The sequence below is a fragment of the Rhinoderma darwinii genome, chromosome 6 (genome assembly GCF_050947455.1).
Source record: "Rhinoderma darwinii isolate aRhiDar2 chromosome 6, aRhiDar2.hap1, whole genome shotgun sequence".
Lineage (NCBI taxonomy): Eukaryota > Metazoa > Chordata > Amphibia > Anura > Rhinodermatidae > Rhinoderma > Rhinoderma darwinii.
In genome coordinates, this window is record NC_134692.1 from 22,011,511 (window position 1) to 22,038,179 (window position 26,669).

General features: G+C 42.2%; 1 protein-coding gene across 5 annotated transcripts in view; it reads right to left on the reverse strand.

Annotated features, from left to right (window-relative positions):
• Positions 1-2,570: 2,570 nt before the first annotated feature.
• Positions 2,571-26,669, reverse strand: part of PRPF40A (pre-mRNA processing factor 40A) — a 36,449-nt gene continuing 12,350 nt past the window's right edge. For 2 of the 5 annotated variants that reach the window (XM_075829289.1, XM_075829294.1), the window contains exons 12-27: positions 23,849-23,957; positions 23,679-23,743; positions 23,415-23,594; positions 23,215-23,323; positions 13,608-13,758; positions 11,503-11,636; positions 11,281-11,404; positions 11,082-11,173; positions 9,959-10,075; positions 7,823-7,960; positions 6,654-6,749; positions 5,984-6,070; positions 5,251-5,350; positions 4,985-5,046; positions 4,400-4,555; positions 2,571-3,132 (exon numbers count right to left, since the gene is read on the reverse strand). In XM_075829289.1, the coding sequence (XP_075685404.1) occupies positions 3,040-3,132; positions 4,400-4,555; positions 4,985-5,046; positions 5,251-5,350; positions 5,984-6,070; positions 6,654-6,749; positions 7,823-7,960; positions 9,959-10,075; positions 11,082-11,173; positions 11,281-11,404; positions 11,503-11,636; positions 13,608-13,758; positions 23,215-23,323; positions 23,415-23,594; positions 23,679-23,743; positions 23,849-23,957 (1,813 nt within the window). In that variant the 3' untranslated portion in view covers positions 2,571-3,039. The remainder of the gene's footprint in view (positions 3,133-4,399; positions 4,556-4,984; positions 5,047-5,250; positions 5,351-5,983; positions 6,071-6,653; positions 6,750-7,822; positions 7,961-9,958; positions 10,076-11,081; positions 11,174-11,280; positions 11,405-11,502; positions 11,637-13,607; positions 13,759-23,214; positions 23,324-23,414; positions 23,595-23,678; positions 23,744-23,848; positions 23,958-26,669) is intronic. The other 3 variants (XM_075829292.1, XM_075829291.1, XM_075829290.1) reach the window with 3 other exon arrangements.

The window sequence follows — 26,669 nt, forward strand, 5'->3', positions numbered from 1 at the left end:
AGGAGCAGCACGTTCACGCAGGGGTGTACACGGACAGTAAAGGGGCCCCGTGCATGAAGGGTGTCTGGGCACCTATGACTGCAGTTGATACAATTTGAAACCTAAGAAAAATGTGCAAGTATTTGCTGAATAATAGATGATTCACCACAGATAACACAGTGATAACTCGCAGTACAGATAATGTAGTAGATGTTACCTGCAGTCCTATGTAACACCACAGATAACAGTGATAACTCGCAGTACAGATGATGTTACCTGCAGTCCTATGTAAGGCTCTAGTCAGACGACAGGGTCCGGTTGTTGTTTGCATCCGTTCCGTGTTTCCGTTTTTAACAGCCAACTTTGACCCATTTTTTTTCCCCTGTCCGTTTTAAAAACCGATGAATTTAAGGCTGGGTTCACACGACCTATTTTCAGACGTAATGGAGGCGTTTTACGCATCAAATTAAGTCTGAAAAACCGGCTCCAATACGTCAACAAATATCTGCCCATTACTTTCAATGCGCTTTATGATGTTCTGTGCCGACGACCTGTCATTTTACGCATCGCTGTCAAATGACGGCGCGTAAAATAACAGCCTCGTCAAAAGAAGTGCAGGACACTTCTTGGGAAGTTGTTGAAGCCGTTTTTCATTGACTCCAATGAAGAACAAGCTCCATATTACGTCCGTAATGGACACCCCGCAAAACGCGAGTACGAGCAATTACGTCTGAAATGCAGGAGCTGTTTTCTCCTGAAAACAGCTCCGTAATTTCAGACGTAATTGCAGTTATCGTGTGCACATTCCCTAAATTTGTGTAGGTCGCGCCACACACAACCCCATTCGTACATAGCCAGACCCCATAGATGACACTCCTCTACCCGCCCCCATGCTTTCCTGTAGGGTACCACTCCAGGAGAAGTCCCTGACTTCCCTGTCCATATATGGACAGAGAAGTCAGGGACTTCTCCTGGAGCAAAATCCCCAGGCCAGAGCTTTGGTCAAAGCTGTGGTCAGGGATTAGGGATTCAGCTCCTATAGGGAGCAAGAAAATACCCTCCTCCCACACCTCCTCACATGCACTTCGCACTGTGAGAAGAGCGAGCGAGTGACAGCCGTGCTTTACACAGCCCCATAGACTTCTATGGGAGCCGTGTGGCTGGGGGAACGGCCCAAAATAGGGCATGTTCCATGGGAATGGAAAGCCGTTTTTCCCATTGAAATCAATGGGCAGATGTTTGGAGGCGGTCAGCCCACATATTAACAGCCGTATTTCAGGGCGTTTAGAGCCCGAAAAACGGCTGAAAATAAGGCATGTGAACATACCCTTAGGGTTTTGCCTTATGACCAGATGTAAAGTGAGCTATTCAGAGAAACATACTCAAAAGGGCCCTGCAAGCTTCATCAGAATAAAGGCGGTCTTTAGTGCATTATGTATTTTGTAAATCAGGTGTGGGAATCCTCCAGCTCGCAGGCGGTATAAGGCCAGCGAGATAATTTGGTCCCGACCTCTCAGACCGCACCGCCGTGTCATTTGCTACTTGGCTCCATCTGACCTACTCACTCACATTTAGGAACAGGAGTGCAGACTGAGCAGAGTATGGCGGAGGCCTGAGTGAGGTCAGTGTGTGCAGGTCCGAGAGTAGACCAGTCCGGTCACCTGACCGCACGACAGTAACGCGAGGTCAGATGACTGGACCAGTCCACTCCTGTCACCGACCTCACTGACTGCTGTGGTTTTTGTGTTACAAATGTGACAGGACATGTTTTAGAGGAGAGCAAAGTCTTTGACGCAACTCTATTCCTAATATATAAACAAGATGGAATAATAAGGGCAGTAATACAAACATGGGCACATCAGAACACATGAATGACTTAAATCTATCGGATGGGAAAACCCATGAGATTTCTGACCGTGAAGAAAAAACCAGTAGCCCGCTGAGCTACGCGGTTTCCTTAAGCCCCAAAGAACTGAATGGTAGTTGCGGAATCCGCATAACTCGCATGCTACGCTGCTTCCATAGTGGCCATTCACTATGAGAGTTACAAAACCAGCGTAGCTCAGCGAGCCGCACTGTTTTCTTCTTCATGGTCGGAAATCAGCCGGAAAACAAAGAGGTAGTAACGGGGTTTAGGGGGCCCCGTTCTAGGGATAGGTGCAGGTCCAAGAGGTGGGACCCACATCTATCGGACATTTATGACGTATCCAGTGGATGTCAAATGTCCCTGATGGGAAAACCCCTTTATGTCAGCACAACTTAAAGCTGCGAATTCTTTTCAAAACTTCGACATCATCAATACCGGCGAACATCACACGGCTCACCAAAGAGAAGCAGATCCAGACATCACATTAGGGTGAGTTAATTAAATGTTAGACCTAATATCAGACTAATTTTTAAGTTGATCATTTTGCATGGCCCACAAATGAAGTTATAAATATCCAAATTTGCCCTTGGCAGAAAAAAAAGGTTCCCCACCCCGGATGTAAACAGACAGCTTGCATCAGCAGTTAGGAGCAAGTTCAATATATCACAACGTGAAAAATATATAAAATGAGAAACTATAGCAAATTCTCAAATAAATACTAATACAAACTAAAAGACAAGGCTTTAATACTTCATAAAAATGTACAAAAATAGCCCAGTCAGACGAATGTTTACCACAGAATAATCACTGGAGGAAAGGCTGCAAAGAAAAAGGAATATAAAAAAATAGGATTCTGTTTAAACCAGAATTACAGTTCAGTCCCCCCACCCTGCCCTCCCAGAGTCAATGGGGATAAATAGATATTATCCAAACAAGGTCAATTTAATGGTTTACAGAGAATCAGGTGGTTTCATTCTGTTATTGGGTACTTAAGGCAAGTAAAAGGGAAGGAAAAAAAAAAAAAGAAGAAATTTACAACTCCGTTCCAACCGCTGAGCACATTCTCCAATGGAGATAATTATTTGTACAGAGAGCAGCCGTTTAAATTCATGAAAGGTTGAACGATTCCCTGCTAGAAACTAAGAATTAGGCATTTGTCACATTTTATTGTAAACATATTTGGTAATGAGTTCCTATTGATCGTCGTCCAGTTGCTCCAAGAGGGTTCGTCTACGTTTTTCTAGCTCTCCTTCACTTAATTCGCTTCCAGATGTGTCCCAGTTACCCTGCAAAACAAGAAAATTAAAACAATTAGGCCTTGACAGTGCAGATTTGCTTCAGATTTTGCATGTATTTTTTAAGTCAAAACCAGAGCTGGATCTAGGAGAGGAGACGATTTCCTTTATATATTTCTTCTGTTCCTGATTAATAAAAATCCATGCAGAATATGCAGTGTGTGAACAAGACCTTAGAGTAACAGTCAGTTTATTTCCTTTTGACAGAGGTTTCTTCCGGTTATTACAGATAAACCAGTGTTCATAGCTAAAATAAACCGCTTAATAACGGATGGCATCATCCTGACTTGCTTCCTCCACAGGGCTGTGCCATGCTCGACTACCATAGTCACATGACGTTACACGTTAATTAACAGGAAGTCTCTACCTGGAAGGCCAGCAGTGGGTGTAGCAGCAGGCCGCGGCAGAGACCTTTAATTTTGTTCGTACATTAAAGATATTGGTTTCGTAACATCCAGCACATTAAGGGTTAATTCCCGCAATACGCATTACGTGCGTTCTTGCCGCGCATATTCGCGTGCGGCAAATCCCCAGCGTAATACAGTAACGGCATAGGCAATGAGATTCCGGGGAAACTCATTCAACGCTGCAGTATTTTTCAGGACTTAAATTGAATTGCGTTGCGTATGTTCGAAACCACAGAATGTCAATTTATCCAGCACAACATGAAAACACCGCGATTTAAGCAGCAAAACGTAAAAAAAAAACACCGCTTGCGGTTTCGCTGCGTATTTTTAGAAGCAAAATATACAACTCATGCATGTAGCCTAAAGGGGTTTTCTGGAATTTTGGATTTCAGGAAACCCTTTAAGCCTGTGTGTGTAACGGACAGTAATTATTTTTTTTTTTAACCATATCTAATAAGACCATAGCTGTGATCTACTTTAGTTAACATAAGGTCACAGAGATCGATATATATATATTTATTTACACCAATCTATATTTATCTATCTGCCCTGGGTGACATTAATTAGTTTAATGCTCTTTCCTACCATCCCAGGTATATATGCCGGCTTAGTCCCAGTTCTGGGTGTATGTGCAGCGCAGGTTCCCACCTCATAGAGGTTGCCTTGTCAGGAGGGCTCACACTTTTTGATCAAAATCTGCGCTAAGAACCTCCCTATTGTAAGTAGATTTAGCAGTAATGCATATTTATTTATATTTAGTGGCTTAGGTGGCATTAGTGTTCGCAGTGTGCTGTATATTTATCTATCTATATATATCAAAATCATTCCCTTTATAAACGTGCTGCACTTACAGAGTCTCTCACTGGTTTCCTTTTCGGAGATTTCTGTTTTGATTCTGTTTTTTGTCTGGATCGCTCTTTGTCATTTTCTTTGTCCCTTTCTCGTTCTCGGTCTCTGTCTTTTTTCTCTCTTTCTCTGTCTCTCTCTACTTCGGATTCTGGAGAATTCTGATAGGATAGACAAGGTTGTTAAAATAAAGTATTGATAGAAATGTATTAATATAGAACAAATTGCACACTGTATGAATACTTTATCGAATTGGAAACAAACTGCTGTTCTATGTTATGAGCCATTTCAGGATGGAGAGGGATGACTGAATAGTTCTTCGATGGAACAAGAAGAAGAACTCTGTGAGCCTGAATTTCAATAAGCTTTCCGTGTAAGCCCTGCATCTGGTAACTGGTAGCAATGACACTGGACCTCACTTGTGCCCCTGGCAGTAGAGGTCTAGATCTTATATTGGTGATTTTTATGTAGAAATTATTCAACTAACCAAACTACATATGCAGCGCACACACCTAAATAGAACTGAAATGGAAAACACTTAAATGGCTATAATTTTCTAAAAAAACCCCTATATATTTATATTTACTTACAGACTTGTGTCTTCTTTTTTTGCTCTTTTTCTTGTGCTTTTTTGCCTTTTTATAGCTTTTTTCTGCAAAAAGCGGATTATGGAAAATGTCATTTTTGTGCATAACAGTAAATCAATATAGTGTACAGAAAATCAACACAAAGTACACAATCCTGTAAATAAGGGACTGAGGTTCTACATCCATCTACTCACACCCCACTATTCTAAGACTAGAATCCAGTGTAAAGGAGAACTGCAACCGTCTTCATACGCAAAGAGAGAATTTACCTGACTCTCCACTAGTGGAATGTTCAGAACCCGAACGAGAGTCCGATCGCTGTCTTTTCTTTTTTGTGTGGTTTTCCTCCTCTTCCTCCGATTCCGATCCCTAAAAAACAACAATTAACACCTTTTAATAAAAAAGCCAAAAACTAGGGTCCCTCTGTATGGAACAATCTGTACAACTATTCTTTGGAGAAAAAACATCCAAAACACAAACATTCTGATAAGGTGCTGCTTACTGCGACGTTTTCTTTTTTTGTATGTTTGGCATATGTGTCGGGAATAGCTTGCGGCTTGTATGGCAAAAATATGACCCAATGTACGCAATACAGTTACATAAAGCTCCTGTATAACACGGATATACTTTTGTTATTTTTTGCCGGATCCCCCTGTATTGAAAGTCACAGTAGACTAAAAAAGAACAATATAAAACTACACAACACATACTACCTAAAAAATTGCCAAAAGGACACCCTTGGCATATGTTGGGAGCCATTATACACCATGAATATCTTTGGGGTATAAAATCGGGAGCATTTTAAAACATATACCCATAACATACAGGGGGGGGGGGGGGGAATGCGTGTGAACATAGGCTAAATAGTTATGGAAAAAATGCATTTAGATGTTCTACTAAAGGACTCTGCTACATATGAATGCATTGGGAGCACTTTATCCATATATTAATCAACATGTTTATGCATAATCTGATGTGCAAGTTTATTAGAATAGTACCAACCGAACGTGAGCGAGATCTCTTACGGTGGTGTTTTTTAGATTTCTTCGAGTGCTTTTTGTTTTTCGAATGATGATGCTGACATTCATGCTGTAAGAGAAACATGTAAGAAAACACTGTAAAAACATTTTCAAATGTGCAAAGTACGAATAAAGCGTCACAATGGAGACAAATGCCAAAAATAAGCAATCACTGTGCTTTTGCTATCTACAGTAAAACAAAAGAAACAAACCTGACTATTTGTGCACCCGGAGATATAATTTTCTGCGGTCGGTGCGGCAACAATCCGGCCTTGAGCAGAACAGGCCAGTCGTGTGAGTCTGCTAGGCATACACGGATTTACAGCTCATATGCTTTCTAATTATTAATGTGCTGCCTGGCAATTTATCAGCCAATCTGCGTTAGATCACTTTGGTATTGTGATTGAGGCAGAATCAACACTGAACTGAGGGTAGGGAAAGGATAGGCTTGACATGACTTAAACCTCCACCTTTATCGCTTAGTGCCATATTAACCAGATTTTTGTAAAAACACATTTATATGGATATCTTTATGCAGATTGGATATTTAGAGTGCATAGAATTAGCTAGTAAATGCTGCAAGTAATACAAATCCTAATATTTTCTCTGCAGTGACAAACAATTCATATCAAAGAATAGAAAAAAATATATACCTCAAGAGCATGCACAAAATCTTTATATATCCGCTTCCGCTCAGATTCCAGTGTGATGTCTTCAAACGCTGGCTCCTTAATGAACCTCTCCCGCACCTGGAAGAAAAGAAAGGTGAAAAACACATTCAGCTAAGAAAATAAAAAAGACTAAGAGACACATGAAAAGGGTATTGGTGGCCGGATATTTATTAACTAAAATAGGAACTTATTTCATTAGAGGGGAGCAAAGAAAACTAACTTTTGGAAAGGTTCCACTACTTAGCCATTTAAGCCCTGAGTTCAGAGACAATTTTGCCTTGAGCTAAGGGTGTCATCAATCGCTGGAATGTAGGAGATAATCGCCACATGTAATAACGTACAACGATCGATAATTCGTTGGGTATCCGTGGATCTGCCACATCTGAATGAAAGATTATCGTTCGCTGCTGCCACATCCCCTCGTCTAATCAGAAATCTTCCAGTCGTTCGCAAATGAAAGAGGATTGACAGATTTGGAGCTATTGTCACACCTACGGTTCTTTGCAAACCATCTATAAACTCAATAATCTGTGTGTGTAATTGAGGTATGGGCCAACGAGTAACGATTACAGCGATGCCTAAACAGCAAAAATCTTACGCAATTGTTGTGTAATACAGTCTTTCAAACGCAAACTACTCGCCAAATGATCGATCACGAAAAATGTCGGCCTGTTTAATAGAACCCTTATGGCCCTTTTACACGGACCAATTATCAGGCAAACGAGCATTGACAAAACGCTCTTTCCCGATCATTGCTTTGTGTAGACAGGGCAACGATCAGCCGATGAAAGAGTGAACGCTCGTTAATCGGCTGATTGTATACTTTGTGCAGCCGAAAAGATTATCGTTGTCGGCAGCTCGTCTCCGACTTGATAGAAGTGTATGGGGACAAGCGATATTAGTAATAAGCGCTCGTCCCCATACATAGCTCCTTGTGAAAAAACAAGCTGGCGCTTATGAACAAGTTGTCTCCTCGATTGGCGCTCGTTTACACGACCCACGTCGGGCCGTGAAAAAGAACCATTAGACAAGGAGCCTTGGCAGGACTTAAGGTGCAGAATCTTTGGAAATCTTATACAGGCAAAAGCATGGAGAATGGAACAGTGATGAAACAATAAGACAAGGCAGACGTCTTCTTTGCAAATACCAACCTCTTCCCAAGCAGAATCCACTTCAATAGGAGGTGCCGCTTGTTTTAGCATGCTCTTGAAAGCAGATTCCTTTCTTTTCATTTTTCGTGCCTCTTCTTTTTCACGCTCTCGTTCCCGGGCCTCTGCCTTTTCCAAGAGCTACAAACCCAATAAATAAAATCAGAACGTGACATGAACGGACAATTATAAGCTAAAAGCAAATCGATCTAGAATTAAAAAAAATGTAAAAAAAATGTAAACCTAAAAAACTAATTTTCTATTTTATAAATCTCTCTCCATTGTGTATGAAAAGTGGTTGATGACAGGTAAGCAGCAGTTAATCAGAAGCAGGACATTCAGGTAAGCTTTTATTTGTAAAAAAATCAAAATTTGCTATACACGTCACAGCTCTGCTTTACAAATTTGATTTACATAGTGTCTCAAGATCGCAACAGACTGTTCAGTCATCAATTTTAGACTGACAACTGTAAGGCTGCATTCACATTTGCGTTGTGGCTTCTGTTCTAGCGTAATCAGACAAAGGAGCGCACAAACGGAAGTGAACGACTCCGTCAAAAAACCCATTGATTTCAATGGGTTTTATTCTTGCATCAGTTGTGCTCAGTTAGGCTCCGTGCCGTCGGGTTTGGTTTTTTTTTTGACAGAAGAAATACCGTAGTGTCCTGCGCTATTGATTCTGTCTGAAAACCGGAAACCTGCCGGAATGGTGACGAACGGAAACCATTAGAGAGGTTTCCGTCACCATTGAGATCAATGGTGATTGAAACGGAAGCTGTGGTTTCACTTTCCGTTGCGGGATTCACCCGACGGAAACCTCAGACGGAACCCCGGAACGGAAAGTGAACGGTGATGTGAACAGGCCCTTATGCATTACGTTTAACAGATCCGTTTTTCTTCTGCACGTGTGCAGACTAAAAATGAAAGCAAGAAAGATGCAGAGATAAAAATGGATCCGTTAAAAACGGAGTATAACTGATGACAAACGGAAAGAAGTCCGTTTTTTTTTTTTGAGTGATCCGGTAAACTGATCTGTCAAAAACAAACATATTTTACCTTCCGTTGCATTCAGTCTGTCCGTTTTTTTTAAATTTGAACGGAACCGCTAAAACGGATGCCACAACGCAGATGTAAACGAAGCCTAAGTGGTGTGAACAATGTGCAAATGTAAATTAAACCAAGGGTGCAAAGTTTGGACTGTAAAGAAGCTGTATTGGTAGAAAGTATACAGCAACAACTTATCTGGTACATTTGTAGATCTCTAAAAGCAAATCTGTATTACGTTAAAGAGGCTCTGTCACCAGATAAGTGCCCTATCTCCTACATAATCTGATCGCCACTGTAATGTGGATAACCGTGGTTTTTATTTTGAAAAACGATAATTTTTTTAGCAAGTTATGAGCAATTTTAGATTTATGCCAATTAATTTCTTAATAGACAACTGGGCGTGTTTTTACTTTTGACCAACTGGGCGTTGTACAGAGGAGTGTATGACGCTGACCAATCAGTGACCAATCAGCGTTATACACTTCTCATTGTTCCAGCCCATTGTTAGAGTGTGATTGTGCAGTGAAAGAATCTGGGCTGGAACAATGAGAAGTGTATGACGCTGATTGGCCACTGATTGGCCACTGATTGGTCAGCGTCATACACTCCTCTGTACAACACCCAGTTGGTCAAAAGTAAAAACACGCCCAGTTGTCCATTAAGAAACTAATTATCATAAATCTAAAATTGTTTATAACTTGGTAAAAAAAAATATGATCGTTTTTCAAAATAAAAACCACTGTCACCTACATTACAGCGCCGATCAGATTATGTAGGAGATAGGTCACTTATAATCTGGTGATAGAGCCTCTTTAATTACAAGACAAGCACATCACATTTGTGAGCAGTTCTACATTATGCAAGTACTATCACAATAAGTACTTGATGACGGCAATTAGGATTACATGGTTTTAAAAGATAGATCCATACCAGCAATATAAAATATATGCACACAGGCATTTTGTACAATCATAAAACACATTTGCTACACGAAAATGTGCAATCTATAGTCAGACATCTACATGAATGTCAAGCATGCAATACGTGAAAGATATACATGTAATGTACTTGAGATTAACTATTGCGACTTACACTATTAAAAGCAAGCTTGATATTGCCAGCGTCTAACGTTGTGGCCCTTTTTGTTGAACTGATAACCATAACAAAGTCTTCAAATGTTGTACGAAGCTCAACCACAAATCCTTTGTCCTGGAAAGCAAATAGGAGTTAAGGAAATAGACAAAAACACATAATATGGTTACATATATCATTACAAAAAAACAAAAGAAATGAAAAAAAAACAAAAAACATACCACACTTTATCAAGTTTAAAACGGGTTGTCCGGGCATTTTATATTGATGGCCTATGGTTAGGATAGGTCATCAATATCAGATCGGTGGAGGACCAACTCCCGGCACCCCAATTGATCAGCTGATTGATGGGACCACGTTGTTAGTCGCCTAAGCCATTTCCTAATTTACAGGCAAAGTGATGTACGCTTCCGTAGTGGCTGTGCCTGGGATTGCACTTCAAATGAATGGGACTGTGCTGCAAACCCAGGCACCGCCGCTACAGAAGCGTATGGCATTGTAACTGGTAGACACTTAAGAACGCCACTGCCCCTTCAGTCAGCCGATCGTTGGGGGGTGCTAGGAGTCAGACCCTCTCCGATCAGATATCAATATAAAATGCCCATAAAACCCTTTTTAACCAGTCTCAGACCTGGCTGTTTAATCTATATAGATCAGTGGTCCCCAAACAGTGGCTCAGTAGACACATGCAGCATTTGGACAACCAGCAAGCAGCCACTTAAAAAAAATAAAAGATAAACAAAAAACTATCATACCCAGGAAAGTCAGTTCTAGCATTACTAGAACTTGGTATAAAAGTCAAAACCATATCACTGACACTTAAAGAGAACCGTCCGCTCTGCTGACAGGTCTGTTTAAGTAAATCCTCGTATTCCCCATAAAGTAACGTTGCTGGAGCATATTTTCTTCGTACTCTGCAGTCTTGCTAAACCACTCATACAAGTTATAAAATTAGCAGAATCTGTTATAATCCTCTAGTTGTAAAAAAGAAAATTTTTGCAAAGAATACATTGATCATCACGGATCACCAGCCAGACAACCAGGCAGAAATCCCAACTGATCCAACAATCACATTTTAGGTAACACTTGGTTGGTTAACTTCAAGTGTAAGACCGATACCTACCCTCAATATATCTTTTATTATTTTCTTCTCGTCGTGATATCGAGCTTTGAGACCCTCCACATAAAATTTGAATAGATCTAGGGCTGTTGAACCTGTAAAATAAGCCAACATGCAACTTTGCATCACTTTCTGAAGACAAAACCATAGATGACAAAGCTAAATTTACAGACAAACATGAGAAATATGAAAAAGCACTAACCCTCCTTACCTGGCTGACCCAGCATGTTGGCAAAGCGTATGTCAGAGCTAACGGTAGGATACAACTCCATCCAAGAAGACATAGAATGCAACTGACCGTGTTCATGCAATTCATCCAAAAATATCTAAAGTCAAAAGGTCACATGATTAAAACAGAAATGATCTATATGAAGGTGTCAGAACAATTTTAAGAGAGTTAATACACCAAGCTGTGTTACCTTACCTGGAAAGATTCTCTGTTTTTACGCTGCCGCCTTCTTTCCCGCAGCAGTGTCTTTTGCTTTTCTTCCTCTTCTTCCTTTTCTAAAGCACGAATATGCTCTTCAAAGCATATTAAGGCATCTTCTTTATCCATATCTGGAAAAAAACGTAAAATGCATAAAGAGAAAAAACACTTCATGTAAAATCGCTTTGTTAGGAGTTTTACCCGATTACAAGCTGTTCGCGGGGTGGTCCGCTACTGGGGCCGCCAGCAATCAGCTTTAGTCTGTGGGAGTGTCCTAGCAGCTAGTGTTCAATATCCCAGCAGCGCCACAGCAGGGGAAATAAAGCATTACACAGCTCCCAATGAAATCTGTAGCCGATTTGTTTTAACAAACTCCACTCGCTTATAGTATACAAAAATTTACAGTGGATTTTAGACATACGGAAAAATGTTTATTCCACAGCCGGTCTTATCTGTTGTGGAAATGCTGCAGATTTTCACCACGGATTTAATCCATTGCAATTCAATGCGTGAAGCCCGTAACAAAATCCAAAATGTAACACCTACTGAATTAGGCCTTATTCACACGAACGTGTGAGTTTTGCGCGCGTTGCAGTTCCGTGTGTGATCAGTGTTTGCTGCGTGATTTTCACGCATATGCCATCCTTATGACACGCGGTTTTGAGGTTTAGAAAAAGAAATGAAGTGGTTTTATTTTTCCCTTCATTTCTTGATCTACTGTTGCGCGAATCACGCGCGACACACAGAAGTGCTTCCGCGTGCTGCGCGTGATTTTCACTCACCCATTGACTTCAATGGGTGTGTGATGCGTGAAAAACACCCAAGTACAGGACATGTCGTGAGTTTTACGCAGTGGACACACGCTGCGTGAAAATCACGGAATGTCTGAACGGCCCCATAGAGTAACATAGGTCCGTGCGAAGCGCGTGATTTTCACGTGCGTATCACGGACGTTAAACACGTTCGTGTGAATAAGACCTTAGTCATGGATCTCTAGGCTGGTTCTACAACGTAACATTTACACACATGAACCCGCGTAGAAACACATTTACCTACGTAGACTTCCTAATTTGTCTGACAATAAACGATGGAATGCAAGAATACCAGATAAGGACATAGAGGAAAAAGATCGCAGGGGTGGGGGGAGACGACGTAGTCCGCAAATCTATCAAACTAAAAAGGTGGGGAAGACCTACTTCAAATTGATGCACAAGACATCTACCCTGACAAAGATGGCTTGTCCAAAATGTAATATCCCCCTCACCGATTTTTGGCATCTGTTCTCATCAGAACACCCAGCTCTTCTGGAACTCTCTCGCCCTAAATTAAAATTGGGATATTTCCCTCCCCTGGAATCTCAATGACTTCTTTCACTATATGAAGCATGGCTGAAGGGATAGCGGACCGGCAAGGAGAGGTATTCACCTAAAGAATCATATTATACTACTAGCAGCCACTCGCTGTATCATCCACAACTGGACACAATCAGCCCCCCCCACCATTCCTGAACAGACTTCCTGAGTGATCTACATGATGGGAAGTGACGGACTTTACTGCCTTCTACTTATGTCTCAAGATGTTAAGAAATTCTTTATGAAATAGCATCGCTTTATGTCTGTACACCTCTGATGCCCACTAATAATTGATCTGGTTTCCCCTTTCAGATATACACAAAGGTATAATACAGAATTATTGAAGGGTACTTTGGGAATTTTGAAATTGTAAGCTGTAATTATTAATGACTGGATAAACCGGGTTGTCAAATTCTCCTTTGTAAGGCCTTGTTCACACAGTGCAGATTTGGCATTAATGTATTTTAAACCAAAACCAGGAACAGAACCTAAAAAAAAAAAAAAAATATATACAAAAAAAGGAAGGCCTTATACGTCTGCTCTCCTGGAGCCAACTCTGGTTTTGGCTTTGAAAAAATGCATGCAAAAATTTGCAGCCAATCTACACTGTGTGAACTGCTTTCTCTAGTAAATGGGTTTATATTTTTCCTGCATGACTGTGGTTTGATTTGTGCACTGCATTTATTTTTGTATCTTATTATTTTTGAAAAACAAATAACATTTTTTAAATATAATGATCTTTTTACGCACTCTGAAGTTCTTCGTCTTCAGCAAACGTAGGGTTGTCCATGAGATACTGCTGAGCTTCTGACCAGGTGGTGCTGTAGGTTACATTTGCCATATTGTCCAGTATGTTCTTTAAAGCCTCCCAGTTTCTCTTCCTCAGTTGCTTGGCTTGTTCCTGCAAAGTAGCAAAATATAAAGATAAACCCAAAAACAATGAGGAAAAAATAAATACTTGGCAACAACACAGCAAACCGTGTACACTGCAGTAGCAGATCTAATACCTTGTGGCAGAAGTACATTCATATAATGATCTCTAAGGCCCTGTTCACACAGAGTTTTTTGACGAGTTTTTTGACGCGGAAACCGCGCCGAAAAACTCCTCAAAAACCGCCCGAAAATGCCTCCCATTGATTTCAATGGGAGTTGGACGAGTTTTTTTACCGCAAGTAAAAAAAAAAACGCGTTGGGGTAAAAGGAAGCGTCATGACCCATCTTGAGGCTGTTTCGCCTCCAAAACCCCATTTCAATGTCAGAAAGAGGAAAAAAACGCCTCGACGAGTGTTTTGACGAGTTTGTCAAACCACTGTGCAAAAAACGTCTGGAGCAGTTTTTGCAGGAGGAATTTTCTGCCTCAAAATTCTGTTTGCGATTCAGAGGCAGATTTTGTTCCTCCTGCACGATGTGTGCAGCGATTTTCTACGTGTTTTTCGCCCGCGGCCATTGAGTGCTGCAGGCAAAAAAACTCAGCGAAATACGCTCTCGCTGCCTCCCATTGATGTTAATGGGAGGTCAGAGGCTTAAACGTGCGAACATAGGGCATGTCCCTTCCTTCTCCCGCAAGGCGGTTTTACCGCTCGCGGAAGAAAGCCGCCAGCGCCTCCCATTGAAATCAATGGGAGGCATTTTTGGACGGTTTTTGCGGAGCGGTTTCCACTCCAAAAAGCTATTCAAAATACTCCATGTGAACAGGCCCTAAAAGTCACAAGGAATTTCTGGAACACGAGATTACAAACATGGTCATTGGATAGATGTTTTTTTGACATGTGTGACATGCCAACACGCAAGAAAAGATGTATTTCCCGCCTTCACTTCTATTAAGTCTAAGTAAAAAGCTCTAAACACGGCTTGCTGAATGTCACTTGTTCCGCGATTTTGATACATCCACACAACAAATCCATTGCTAAAAATCCTATTATAAAAAAGGTAACGACAGCCGACACATTCCAACACCGAAATGTTCGTGTCATTGAGTGGTCTTACTAATACATTTGTAGGATTGTACATTTTGATAAAGCACAAACGTTGTGTGCCAAAAATGTGTTCATCCAGGAGAGGGAACAAACTTACCCTGAGGCAGATTATTAAATGGAAAATAAGGAAGAGGACGATGCTAGAATAATTATAATGTCATTGAAGTTAGTGAATCATAACTATACTGGGCCCTGCTGACATCTTCCTCTCGACTGGGCTGCACATGTTCTACTTTGTAGACCAAATACTTAGGCCCCATGCACATTACCGTAATGCGGTCCACAATTACGGGCCCATTCTGTTCTATTGGCCGTGGACACCTTTCCGTATCGCGTCCGTGCCGTAGAACTACACCGAAAAAGATAGAACATGTTTTGGGAGAATGGGCTGAAAATGCGGGACGCGGCAGTCGGTGGCCGCAATTGCGGGCCGTGATTACGGGCACGGCCTAACAAAACAAGCAGTAGATGCAATAATTGTTCCTCTTTAAACACCAAAAACCAATTACGCTCCAGGTAGTGTAAATACGGTCAATAATTGGCATGAAGAAATATACATGAAAAAAATTGGATGTTTGTATGCATCGTAAAATCCCTTTCTCGTTGAATTTATTGCGAGACCGCACCATGGGTATAGGCCCTTGCCACTAGGAGGTTGAGACTACATAGGAAAAAGTGTTGGCCCCACCCAGGCAGACCATACTCGTCCCACAAACACTGCACTCGTCAGTTTGTTTAAAAAAACACAAAAAAAACAACAACTAGAGGAGAAAGAGGAGCGGGACATCTATGGTCCTAGGAGAACATTAACAATCAGAACCAACTAGGGATGCACAATGCATCGAAACTTGGATACTGTTTCGATACCGTGCACCCCCAAACAATTCAATACCATTATTTCATGTATTTCGATACTAAGCTGTGCGACCGCACAGCTCAGTATAGTAACCCATGAATGTATGAGAGCGGGGCTGCGGCTGTGTAATACGGTCATTGTCCCGCTCCTGAGTCATGTGCGCGCCGTCAGCATGAGGTGATGCGGCCGGCGCTGCACTAATGAGCGCCGGCACTGAAGACAGAACATGGCGGGCGCACTGCAAAACAGCCCCATGTTCTGTCTTCAGTGCCTGAACCGCCGCTCATTAGTGCAGCGCCGTCCACATCACCTCATGCTGGACGCACTTAATGTCAGGAGCGGGGCAACAGCCGTATTACACAGCCGCAGCCCCGCTGGCGGAGATCAGAGAAACCTCTCATCTCCGCCGCTATTCCCCTGAATGCTGCGATCAAAGCTGACCGCCACCGCAGCATTCAGAGGTAAATGAGAAGGGGGATGCCCCTTTGGATCGCGTCACATGGAATTCCTGATACGCGATCGTGGGACATACCATAATATATGGGCGGGCAGCCCAGGGTCCATTGAAGGACCCCAGTGCTGTCTGACCAGATTTCCTGTTAGGGCATACTTCGGTATGACGTAACAACTGCCTGTGTACTAATGTACTGGCATATATCTGACAGTACATTAAAGTTTAAAAATAAAGTAAAAACACAGTAATATTAAATAAAAAATACACAGACACCTTTTTTACAATAAACATTAAAATAAGTCTCAATGCATAAAATACACATTCATATTGGCGCGGCCGTAATAACCTGCACAACAATTTTTTTGCGTCATTTAGGATGTGTACGCTGTAAAAAAAAAACAAAAAACTGCTTTCTATCACTTATTGTGAGGCATGAGGTGTGATGATGAATTAAACCTCCATGTGCCTCACATCAATAGTAATTAACCCCATCATGTACCTCACACATTAACCCATTATGACTGAGAAACCTTGTGCCTCACATCAGAAAATGGAAGAACTTTTTTTACATTTTTTTATTACTGTTGGCAAAGTATCGTTTTGGTATCGAAATCGCAATACTACACGAAGTATCGGTATCGAAGTCCAAATTCTGGTATTGTGACATCCCTAAAACCAACATCCAGAACCAAAAGCTGGCCATGCACATTAGATGACGGTCAGACAAATCCGCCAATTTCGTTGGGACCAGCCAAATATCTAATGCGTATGGTGTCGTCCGGCGGCAGATGTCGAGGGGGGGGGGGGGGGGGGGGTGATGACGAGGATGTTGAACTCCAAGACACCCGATCCTTTTGTTTGGAGAAAAGCCGCCGTCAGAGGAGTCTGGCAGTGGCTTCCACCCTTCTCCCTATTGAAAACACATGCAGGGCCATGTCAAGTGTGCATGTTTGTGGCAGAATTGGGAGGAATAGCCGTCAGCTATCTTAAATGTATAGCCAGTCAACATCACCGAAGAAGGGAAAGAAGAAAAAGAAAAAAAAAAAAAGGCAGGATCGGTGTCTCTAAATGAATTTAAAATGGGAAAGATTTTACGGAGGGTACAAAAATCCAATTTTCTTGTTAAAGGTCATCGGAGGGACACAGCACCATGTGACATCCTAAAGCAGTCTGAAAGGCTGGGCAAAAGAAGAAATCTACAGTGCAACCTGCCTAACGCACAGCAGCTTGGAATACCTTGTGACCCAGGCTGGCATTGGAGGAGGCCGGAGTACTTTGTAGAACTTTGTGACGGTATGCACCGAAAGCCCAAGGAGCAGCCTGGCAAATCTGAGATTGAAGTTTGTTGTCGCACCGCCCAAGATGTTGCTATAGAACGTGGAGTGAGTGTGAACCCCAAAAGAACGGATAGAATCACAAACCCTTGTGCGGCCCCTCATGACTCAGAAAAAGGGTCAGAGCGCCTGCAAGAATTCAGTCTCCAAAAGGTAGATGCGAACCAGTCTTACCACATCATGAAAATGAAAATGGGTGGGACAAGGAAAGACAGAAAGGAATAAAATGTCCTAGTTGATGTGGAAGGCAAGGACCACCATCTGGAGAAAAGATGAGCGGGAAACGATCTTATCCCTGTGGATCACCGGGAAGGGAGACAGGATAGCGCTGCCAAGGAAGGCCACCTTCCAGGAATGAAAACAAGAGCAAGATATCCCGTTATGGCTTGAAAGGGTAGGTCTGGAGAGCACACCCAGAACCAGGTTGAGATCTCAGTGTTCAGACATATGCCGAAAAGGAGGGACCACATGAGCCACACCCTGCAAGGGGGTCTTTACCTGGGAATGGAAAGTCAGCGTTCACTAAAAGATAGAGAGCAAATACAGCGCCCTTAAAGGATGCCAGGTTCAGGCCTTGATCCAAACCAGACTGCAGGAAAGACAGAGTCCTAGCGGTGGAGAACACCAAGTGATGGATACAGCGGTGCTCTCCCAAACGGAAACCAGCACTTCACATACAATTTCTGAGGCTTTCTGGCCTTTAATACAGTCTGGATGACGTGCTCAGAAAAACAGCAGAATCGGCAGAAGGCGCTATGGGGCATCGGCAAGTAGATTGACAAAGTCGGCGTAGCAGGCCGGTAAGTAGTCTGGCCACCAGGATGGCTGTAATGCACTCTGCCTTGACACACTGTAGAGCTCTGGGCAGAAGTGGAAGATATATAGCGGAGAATACCATTCCCAAGGTTCCAGCTATGTGGGCTGGAACCTTGTGTTTGAGACGAGAAGCAAAGAGGTCGACAGCTGGAATGCCCCACCTCTGGCAGATCTGGGGAAAAAAGATCTCTGGATGAAGCGACCATTTCCCCTGATGAAGTCGGTATCTAAGAGGATGACTCCTATGTTGCCAGGTAACTACCGTGAAGAAATGGTTGGTCTTGGCTCGGATGACCCTGTAGAAGGTGTCCGGTGGCATGGTGCCAGGAAGATGGCCCTGAATTCTAGAAGGTTGATCTGCAGCAGCGCTTTATCCTAGGACCATGCGCCATAAGAAGGCCGAACACTGCCCCCCAGGAGAAAAAGTAGCCATCTGTCGAGATGACAAGCATCTAGAGAGGCAGGGGGTTTGACTTCTCCAGGGAGTCCTGGGATTTGTTTCAGCGCATGAGGATAGTCCTATGTAAAGGACTCTTGTATAAATTGGCATTGGGTATAGCCTCGAAGGCCCACACCATCTTGTCCAGCACTCGCATGCAGTATAGAAATGTAAACTGGAGCCCCCTGGTGAAGTAGAGCAACCCCGGCCTGCATGGCCATGATGTCGTCCACTGGGAGAAGAACCTTCTAGTTGAGGATCCATCCAAATCTCTTCAAAACGTACAGGATTGATCCTAGAACTGGAAATATCTTCTCCGACAGGCGGCCTTCACCAAGAGGTCGTTCAGGTAAGGGATAACAGCAACTCCCCAGTCGCAGGGAAGTGCCATGAGTCTCCAGGACCTTGGTGAAGACATTGGGAGCAGTAGCGAGCCTGAACGGGAAGGCAATTAATTGAATATCTTAGGAGCCTCTGCCGAGGCCAGAACCTGCCTCCTCAGCAGCTAGCACAGCAGACAAATCGACCGATAGGCCAAGAAGAGGCAGATGACCAGGAGGCAAAAGGATGGGGAAGCTGCCTGTGCAAGCTGTAGCCTCGCATGCAGAGAAGCCAGGGGGCTTTATTAAGAGGGCCCTACCTACAGATCACGGCGGTCAGCGCTGCTGTCCGCCAGAAAGAGCACTTCTCCCCAGGAAGCATCCAGTTTCCTAAAAGGCCAGCGTGGGGGCACACCAACCGTGGAAATAAGCGAAGTCCTGCAGGCAATGGCACTCCCCAGCACAAGAAGATCTCACCTCATGCAGTCTGGGAGTAAAGGACAAAATTACATGGCCCGTGGGGTAGTGGGGCTGGGGGAAATGGGATGTCGCCTCATTCACGCTCTGACATCTTTGGATGCATGCAGGGTCATCTCTACGTTAACCTTGCACATATAGTGGGGGTACCGGCATAGACATGCCACCTGCAAACGCAGAAAAGGAGGGTTAGGCGACTGCCTGGTACCCTTGGGTGTGTGGGGGGGGGGGGGGGGGGGGGGGACTAGGCTGTCGACCATTCTGACAATCCACCCTGAACCTAAAGAAATTATTTATTTATTTTAAAACCAACGCAGAAGACCGGAGAAGCAGGTGATGCACTTTTCTCATGGACACTAGGCTATAACAGCTCTGTCTCTGTGGGTAGGATAAGGCCTGCCTGGGTGGAGGCAACACATTTTCCTACCTAGTGTCGCTTTCCAGTGGCAAGGGCCCATACACCAATGGCGTTACGTCTCCCGATCACATTAACAAGAAATAAAGTTAAAAGCCGACTTACCAGTACTTGACGTTACTGGTCAAAAGCCTTCAGCTTTTCTTCCACACTGTTTTGTGCTATGGTGTTTTAATGTTATCATAGGGACATTGCTTGAACCCAAATGTCCATCCTACATCAATGTTTAACTGATTATTGTAAGCTCAGAAACATGTTTTTACACACACAGATGACTGTCACTATCCAGGATGCGGAAATTGATGTAGTTACAAATCACCATATGGACAAGGCTAAACCAGTGCACAAATGTGTAGTCATGGGATGAGGGCGCTAAAGCTACATGTATTACAGCTGTAACTGTAAAAAGACTTCGTAATTACACTTATTGCACAACAAAGAGCCTTTTATACATATATATATATAAAATACTACTGATTGTTTAATGTTTAAGACCTAAAAAAAACAGAATTTTAGGAGTTAAAATGTTCTAGACAAAAAAAAAAAACAAAAAAAGTTTAATAAAGGGGTTATCCGGGTCCTGAATTTTTTTTTTCTAATGGCTGAAAATATGATAAACAAAAGAAGCCGTACTCCCAATGATCTCTTACATGCGCATGGCATTTGACTGCTGCAGCTGATCATATATTCTGTTTCTGCCATAATGCCAGAAATGTGATTAGTCAGCCCTGAGCCCTCGGATAGGCTGCAGCGGTCACATGTTTTGTGCATGTTAACAATCACCGGAAGTGCCGCCGGAAAAAGGATATGTTGGTACTGCCTTTTTTTGGTAATGTATCTCATTTACAGCCACAACAAAGAACCTGGATAACCCCTTTAATAACTCACTATCTACATTATACATGACAGAAGCTATAGGTCTTAGGCCAGCAGAGCTGAATAGATGGTGGTTGCAACAACAAGTCCCTAAAACACAGTCAAGAAGGAAATCAACGTGTTCCCTTTCATGTTTAACCCGTTAGTGACCGGCCCATCGTGTTTCTACATCGGTCACTAACGGGCCTTATTCCGATGCCATAGACTTTTTACGTCGCGGCATCGGAATACGTTTACAGAGCAGGGAGCTGTCAGATCTCCCTGCTCTCAGCTGCTAGAGGCAGCTGAGGGCTGGGAGCGTCCCTGCTCTGCCGGGTGAGATCGATATTAGTATCGATCTCACCTGTTTAACCCCTCAGATGCGGTGCACAATAGCGAGCACCGCATCTGAGTGGTTTTGCAGAGAGCGAGGGAGCTCCCTCTCTCCCCCACCGACACCCGGCGATACGATCGCCGAGTGTCTGTGTCTCCAATGGCAGCCAGGGGTCTAATAAAGGCCCCCAGGTCTGCCTGGAGCGAATGCCTGTTAGATCATGCCGCAGGCATGACCTAGCAGATGCCTGTCCGTGTTAAACGGACAGGCAGTAATACACTGCAATACAAAAGTATTGCAGTGTATTATAAATGCGATCGCAGAATCGCATATTATAGTCCCCTAATGGGACTAGTAAATAGTGAAAAAAAAGTTTAATAAAGTTAATTTTAAAAAAAATGTGAAAAAAAATTAAAAACCCAGCTTTTCCCCTTACAAAATGCTTTACTATTAAAAAAACAAAATAAAGTTAAAAAGTTACACATATTTGGTATCGCCGCGTCCGTAAAGACCCCGACTATAAATCTATTACATTATTTAACCCGCACGGTGAACGCCGTAAAAAAATTTAATAAAAAACTATGGAAAAATTGCTGTTTTCTGTGAATACTGACTTTAAAAAAATGTGATAAAAAGTGATCAAAAAGTCGTATCTACTCCAAAATGGTACCAATAAAAACTACAAGTCTTCCCGCAAAAAAAAGCCCTCATACGACCGCATCGGCGAAAAAATAAAAACTTTACGGCTCTTCAAATATGGAGACAAAAAAACAAATAATTTTGAAAAAAAAAAAGCGTTTTTACTGTGTAAAAGTAGTAAAACATACAAAAACTATACAAATTTGGTATCGTTGCAATCGTAACAACCCGCTGAATAAAGTTATTTATATCACATGGTAAACGGCGTAGATTTAAGACGCGAAAAAGAGTGGCGAAATTTCAGGGATTTTTCTATTTCCCCCCAAATAAAAGTTAATAAAAGTTAAATCAATAAATTATATGTACCCCAAAATGGTGCTATTAAAAAAATACAACTTGTCCCGCAAAAAACAAGACCTTATACAGCTATGTCGACGCAAAAATAAAAACTTTATAGCTCTTGGAATGAGACGATGGAGAAACTTAAAAAATGGCTTGGTCATTAAGGTCTAAAATAGGCCGGTCACTAAGGGGTTAAAGAGGATCTGTCACTAGTTTATTAATTCCCTATCTCCTAACTAATCTAATAGGTGCTATTATGCTGATAACTAGTGTGATTTGTTTTCAAATACGATTTGTAAAGTTACGAGCATTTTTCTAAATATGTTCATTTCATTTGGCTATACTTGCCAAATTAATTCTTTTCACTCAGGGCGGTGTAATGTTTTCTGTAGGACGCTGTCCAATGAGCATACAGTGTGATCATATAGTATACAGCTTCCATTCCCGACTGTATTCAACTGGTGATATCTTCGGTTGTTTCACAGCTAGAACTGCGATCCTGGTGTCACATGAAAGATTAGAATCTCCTCTTTCATATGAACCGCTGTTCTAGGTGGTCCACAGCCGGAGATATGGCTATTTGAAGTGATCCCCCTTCCCTCCAGCCTCTGTCTCTCACACAGTGTGAAGCAGCTTCATGCAGATAGGACGGCGTCAGAGGCTGTGAGGAGGCTGCACCTCAGGAGAAATCGCTGGTGTTGACACCCACTTGTCTAGTAAAGCCTCATTTGCATATTTAAAAAAAAAACAACTCATAACTTTTAAAATAAACGTTTTGGGACACAATTTTTACTAGCATTATCAGCGTGACAGCGCCTATTAGATTAGCTAGGAGATGGGGCATTACTAAACTAGTGACAGGTCCTCTTTAATATTTTTTTTTCTATTTGCAAAAACACCCAAGAAAATTGGAACCAAAAAAAAAAAAAAAAAAAGGAAATTCATGAAACTTTTAAATAACTACCTATAAGCTGCACTCCTAAATTACACAGAAAAAAAACTGCAAAGTGTGAACTGGGGTCCTAAGAACACTTTAGGAAAAGAACTGCAGAGTACTACAGAACAAAACAATTCAACAGTGCGTGATAATCTCATGTTACCTTCTCTTTCTTTGCTAGATAGAACAAGACGTCTTCATAAATCTCAAGGCGATCACGTTCAGAAATTGCATTCCAGACATCTAACTCTGTGAACATCTGTTCCGCTTTTCTGGTAGATAGAAGAGAGAATAAAACAATGGGATTACATTATGCATTTCAACGTGCCGCAAACAAAACGATTTTATTTGGTTCAAGCTTACTTGTATCGGGTGGTGGAGGTCATCCGGTCGTGATTTTCTAAGAACCTCTGGTAAGCCTCTTTTGCCTCCTTATATTTCAGCCTGGCCTCCTCTTTCTCTTCTTTTTCAGTCTGAACTTTGTAAGCGTTAAAGGCTTGTTTTTTCTCACTTAGCTTAGCCAGGGCGCTATAGAGAAAAAGACTAAATGAGGGAAATGACACAGTGACCTATACGCGATCAATGATCTGACTAGAAAGAAATTGACAACTTCTGTATTAAAATTACCTGTATCTGGGATCATTAATGATCATTTTCATGGCTTGCTCCCAGGATGCATTGGACGGCACGCGCTGGAGGAAAAGGAGAACGTTACTAGCTGAACATCATATTTATAGAATTAAATTTTGCTTTCAAAAAAATAAAAGCCAATCTAGTACGGAGATCGTTTCGATTACCTTTTCTTTCAGGAGTTCTTTAAACGCTTGTTTGGCTTCTTCTTTTGTGTTCCAAGTGTAGGTTTTTTTGGGAACTTTTTCCTCTTCAGGCTCTTCTACTAGAGCAGAGCTGAAGACCAAAAAAAAAGGCAATATTAATCACTGGAACAACTCATTTAGATATGACATAAGGTTCAGGGATTGGACAGACAATACATTTGTCAGCTTGAAGAATCCTGAGGCAGATTATTTTTCTGCCTGCAAAAAAACGATAAACTAGGCCTAACAGTTCCATCGAAAAAAAAACAAAAAAAAACACGACCACTAGAAATTTGGTATAGCCTTATTCACATTGACCTACAGAAAGTATAGTTAACACATTATATTTACCGCATGCTTAATGCTGTAAAAACAAAACTCCAAAAATAATGGAGGAAAGGAATCGCTGTTTTTTTCCCCATTCCACCCAGAGAAATTTTTTTGCAGTTCCCAGCACACTATATGGTACAATAAATAATGCCATGAAAAACTACAACTCGTCCTGCAAAAAACAAGCCCTCATACAGCTGTATCGAGGGGAAAAATAATAATAATTTTAAAAAAAGAGTTACGGCTTTAAGAATGCAGGTAGAAAAAAAAAAGGAGAAATGGCAGCGGCGGCAAGGGCTTAAAGGCAATACCGTAGACTTGCTATCCGACAGAGCATCCCGCGGAGATCTTCTGCCAGCACCAGGACCCCTACAAGGCATATTGTCATATGTCCCTGGCAGATAAATCTGAACAGGCCTTAAAGAGGCTCTGTCACCAGATTTTGCAACCCCTATCTGCTATTGCAGCAGATAGGCGCTGCAATGTAGATTACAGTAACGTTTTTATTTTTAAAAAACGAGCATTTTTGGCCAAGTTATGACCATTTTTGTAGTTATGCAAATGAGGCTTGCAAAAGTCCAAGTGGGTGTGTTTAAAAGTAAAAGTCCAAGTGGGCGTGTATTATGTGCGTACATCGGGGCGTTTTTAATACTTTTACTAGCTGGGCGCTCTGATGAGAAGTAACATCCTCTTCTCTTCAGAACGCCCAGCTTGTGGCAGTGCAGATCTGTGACGTCACTCACAGGTCCTGCATCGTGACGGCCACATCGGCACCAGAGGCTACAGTTGATTCTGCAGCAGCATCAGCGTTTGCAGGTAAGTCGATCTTACCTGCAAACGCTGATGCTGCTGCACACCCACTTGGACTTTTACTTTTAAACACACCCACTTGGACTTTTGCAAGCCTCATTTGCATAACTACAAAAATGGTCATAACTTGGTCAAAAATGCTCGTTTTTTTAAAATAAAAACGGTTACTGTAATCTACATTGCAGCGCCGATCTGCTGCAATAGCAGATAGGGGTTGCAAAATCTGGTGACAGAGCCTCTTTAATTACTGAACCTATGAACCCCTCTGCTATTAACACATAAAAAGCCAGCATTGCCTCTGCTAACAATTCTTCCCAGAGATATCCAAATACTGGGATCCATTATATTAATTTATGGACAAATGAATGTAGAGAATAGGCGTCAGACAAGTGCAGGAGCCAGCTGGAACTTTAGTGGCTTGGCAATAAGAACTTTCATAGACAACAACCCAAAAGTTAGTCATCAGCAGAAAATGAACTGGTTACCTGTATCCTGGGATTTGTCCAGCTCTGTCCTATTTCCAGCATAATATTAGGTATAAATAGTGTTTAGCCCTCTGTATTCCACTGAAAAAGCTGTTTGAGTAAGCAGACCCACCACAGCATAAGTGTTTGTCTAAACAATCCTCTACAGACAACAGAACAGTCTGTTCAAGTATGAAAAATATATATATCTTACGCACATTATTAGGGGGAACACAAAAACTAAGGGTAGGAGACGTCACGACAGGACGAGGTTGCACGGTTTACGGTTTACGACACGAGAACACAAAAATTTGCCCTTTAGTGAGCACTTCTTCAGGATCAGATCCCCCATTTCCTCATGTAATAGTAAAAGAGCTGTTTTTTTTTTAGTCTACTGCAGTTCAGAAGCACGCTTTATAACGCAGAGCTGCATTTAAAATTCTGCTGGTCGCTATTGGAACGGATTAACAAGCTTGTAGACAGACAAATCCCTGCCAGCTTTTCTGGGCTCTGTAGTGAATTTATTGTTCAGTGTCCTTGCATGGTGTAAAGTTCCAAAAAAAATAGTCCAATCACCAAGTTCAGCTGTGAAGCTACAGAATTGTGAATGCACCTTTGGTTAAGGCCTCACGCACACTACCATGTTTGTTCCGGGATACACGGACCATATGGTTGGCCGCATTTCCCGGACCAAACAGTTCAAGGAGCCGGAGTTCCTCTAGTTATGAATGATGTTAGGAGTCCCCGTCTCCCTGCGGCACTACCGCCCCATACTGAAAAACATGATTACAGTACGGGACAATATTCCCACGGGCATGCTGGGACTTTTCGCACCATAGATAACTATGATGCTGGGAACTCCAGCTCCCTGAACGGTGTTCGGTCTGGGAAATGCGGCCGACATACGGTCCGTATATCACGGACCAAACATGGTTGTGTGCATGAGGCCTAACACACATGGTAGCTCTAGACAACTCAGAAATATAGACTTTAGATGATATATTTCCTGCCAGGAAACCATTTTTTTTGGACTATCTCCCCCCCACTTGCCACTGCACCAAACAAAAGGGGTATTTGAAAGTTCTCAGATGGTTCAGTAGTTGAACATTTTCCAGTTCTGCGCAACTGCTATATCCCCCCAATAGTCAAGAGAATATATAATCTTTCTATCTAGATATTGGGAAATCCTTTACACCAAC